A 2,960-nucleotide genomic window follows, 5' to 3' on the forward strand; every position below is an offset into this window, starting at 1 on the left:
TGGTGGGCGAGAATTAAGAGGGTGCTGGATCTCCTAATTGGCACGGCAAGGGGGGCCTAGCGGGATCACGGCCGCTCGTAGGCCCCACCCCGTGACAGTAGTGAATGTTGGAGTGATATTGTAGATGTGATGGTCCAGGAATTATGCGTGAAGCAAGGATTTTTACACGTGATATCTTTTATTGGACCAATTGCATGGTTGCAATTTAAGTTAGATGAGCTTTCAAATGCAAGGATTCTTCATTAAGTCTATTAACTCTTACAAAGCAAGTTCGTGGATAAACCCATGTGAGGAGACTCTGGCCTGCTGAGCTACTGCTGCACCTGTGTAAGCCAGGAGTCATTTTTTTGAAACCCCAAACCTATTGCACATGGTAAATCAGGTCCTATGTGAATAAGTGTGTCCAGGGATAGGTTCCTTCAAAATAGTAATACATACTAATATTTCTTTACATACTTGAGACAAATCCACCTACTATTTCTTTTCGGGATTGCAGTTTTGGACTTGGTCATTCCACTAAAATTCCAGTTCAGACTTCCAAGTCTTTTCTTGGATCTTGTGCAAGGAACTAGCACCTAGTTCTGCAACTTCATCGGGGCATTCAAGCTCTCAGGTTGCATTCTGAAATGTGGCCATGCTTATAATCTGATCACCTCATGTGCTATATATTTTCTACTATTTTATTAAACAAAGGAGACTACTTAAGAACACTGATAATTATTGAACTAGGTCAAAATGAGCAAGCAATGATCAACAGTAGAGTAGTTTGTCCTTTTCATGTTCTAAAATATTATTGATGAGCAGACTTTATGCAAAGTAAGTAATATGAGGTAAGGTCGTACAGTGAAGCGTGTGACAACTAAGATTAATTGTACTTTTCACTTATTTTTCAAACCAAAAGTAATTGCATGTCTCTAAAATAGAATTAGATGCCTTTGTCTTTGTAAGAGTAATTTTAGCCTGAAGCATTTCCTTTCTTCTTCCGTATGGGTAGATTGATTTTGGTTGCAGCAGGAGGTCAGTACACTTCATTAATTCTGATCTCCTAACACCTTATCACTTCTGTATCAATGTTCTTTGTCCATTTTATGTTAAAATCATATACCAGGATTGTTATTAAAAGTCAACATTTTCAGAACTGGTTCTTGTACACTGATCCAGAACTGTCAGTTTTGCCACTTCAGATCTCAGTGTGGTAATTGCAAATGTTTTCTTTGCATTTGTCAGAGATACTTACCTTCCCTAGATAACATGCTGATTTCTTTCTTACTAACAATTGGTTTTCCTTTCATCTTTGTTTACCCATTCACCTGCTGATTCTGATGGGGGGAAAAAAAAGCAAAACTTCTTGAAGAATGTAAGTTTCTGTCCACAAAAAAACAGACAACGAAAGATAAAATGTGTGCTGCTGAAACTAATATTTTTGTTCAGCGTTAGGTGTAGAAGTCCAAGCAATGTGGATATGGCACAATTTTGTGTTGCTGTGGCTAAATGTTTTGTGCATGCAGTGATGAGAAGATTTTATTGTATGTATATATGTCCTATTGCAGGTATTTTTATAAAGTAAAACATTTTTATAAAATAAAACATTCAAATACATTTTGATTTACTTCATCTAAACCTTCATAGCTTTATTTTAAAAAATAAGCTTTGCTATTACTACATTCAGGAGTAAATATACTTGTTGAATTCACTGCAGACATGTCCGAATAAGGTAGAGGCAGTTGGGCCAACACACTTTTTATACCTCCAAGGATCTATTTTTAAGGTTGTATGGTTAGTTAATTGAGCCCCATTTTTCTGTTTGCATCTCTTAGTTTGCTGGTCACATGTTGAGTCCAGTGACTTCAAGTATACTGGATTCCACACAGGTTCAGGAGATGAGATCTTTCTGCAAGTTTGAGATCTTTGTTGTGCATCAAATGGTATCAGTATCCTTTGTGAGAAACAAAGCTAAAATGGCACCCTTTCTCAGACAACACTTTTACCAGCAAATCATAGGGTCTGAGAAGTGCTACCTTGAGCTAGGGATACACATTACACATAAACTGATTTAAGTGATCAGAAACTGGTTTAAACCTGTAACAGAACAGATGTTCAGTGCACATAAACCAGTTTCAAAATGGCTGAAACTGGTTTGAGACAAACCTGGTTGAATGTAGTATCAGACTTAACTGATTTGGCTCAAACTGGTTTATGCAATGTCTGTCCCAGACACCTTGCTGGTTTAGGTTAGATCAGACTCCCCCAGCATCCCGGCATGCTCTCTGGGCTGGACGGCGCTCTCTGCTCCACAGCAGGGCCGGCCCCTCCCCTCTGCTCCCTGCCTGGAGCTCTGGCAGAGACTGCAGGTGTCTGCCTGGTAGGGCTGGCCCACAATTTTGGGGGCCCCCTGCAAGGTGTAGTTTTGGGGCCCCCTGATGTGAAGAAGCCAGCATCAGTGGCGGGGGAGGGGGGAGTGTGGTGAGCGGTTGAAGAAGCCAGCAGCAGGGAGGGGAGAGGGGTGGTGAGTGGCTGGGCACAAGGGCCCCTTGGCTGCAGGGGCCCCCTGTTGCCACAGGTTTCGCAGGATAGGATGGGCTGGCCCTGCTGCCTGGCTTCTCCCTCCTCCACCCTCCCCTCTCCACTCCCTGCTAAGCAGGGATTCTCCTGTGCCCATCTGCCTTGCACAGACACCTCTCAGCATTAGTTATCAGACCACATGCTGGCTATGGTCCATGCTGTGGCAGACATGACAAAGGCAGAATCAACAGGTAACTGGTAATGTCCCTCTGTCTTTTTTTTTTTTAATGGGATGATAAACCCTGTGTTATCAATTCTCTGCTGAGCTGGTCAGAAGTTGGGCGGGGGTGGGAACCGCTCCTTAATCAGAGTGTCCTGCCAGGGCCTCACTACACTCCCCTCAGCTCAGCACTGAAGAAGAGAAGGGAGGGCTGCTCTGCCCCCCCCCCCCGGCTCCT

General features: G+C 43.0%; 1 protein-coding gene across 12 annotated transcripts in view; it reads left to right on the top strand.

Annotated features, from left to right (window-relative positions):
- The window catches only part of NRCAM (neuronal cell adhesion molecule), a 204,782-nt gene that overhangs the window by 65,080 nt on the left and 136,742 nt on the right, over window positions 1-2,960 (top strand). For 9 of the 12 annotated variants that reach the window (XR_002096795.1, XR_002096796.1, XM_019514573.1 and 6 more), the window contains exon 4: window positions 1,340-1,357. The exons of the other annotated variants lie outside the window; for them this stretch is intronic. Coding sequence is in view for 7 of the 9 variants with exons in the window: in XM_019514573.1 (XP_019370118.1) it covers window positions 1,340-1,357 (18 nt within the window). In the remaining 2 variants the exon portion in view is untranslated. The remainder of the gene's footprint in view (window positions 1-1,339; window positions 1,358-2,960) is intronic. 12 annotated transcript variants of the gene reach the window in all.

This window comes from Gavialis gangeticus, unplaced genomic scaffold (genome assembly GCF_001723915.1).
Source record: "Gavialis gangeticus isolate Ggan-Ray unplaced genomic scaffold, GavGan_comp1, whole genome shotgun sequence".
NCBI classification, from domain to species: Eukaryota; Metazoa; Chordata; order Crocodylia; family Gavialidae; genus Gavialis; species Gavialis gangeticus.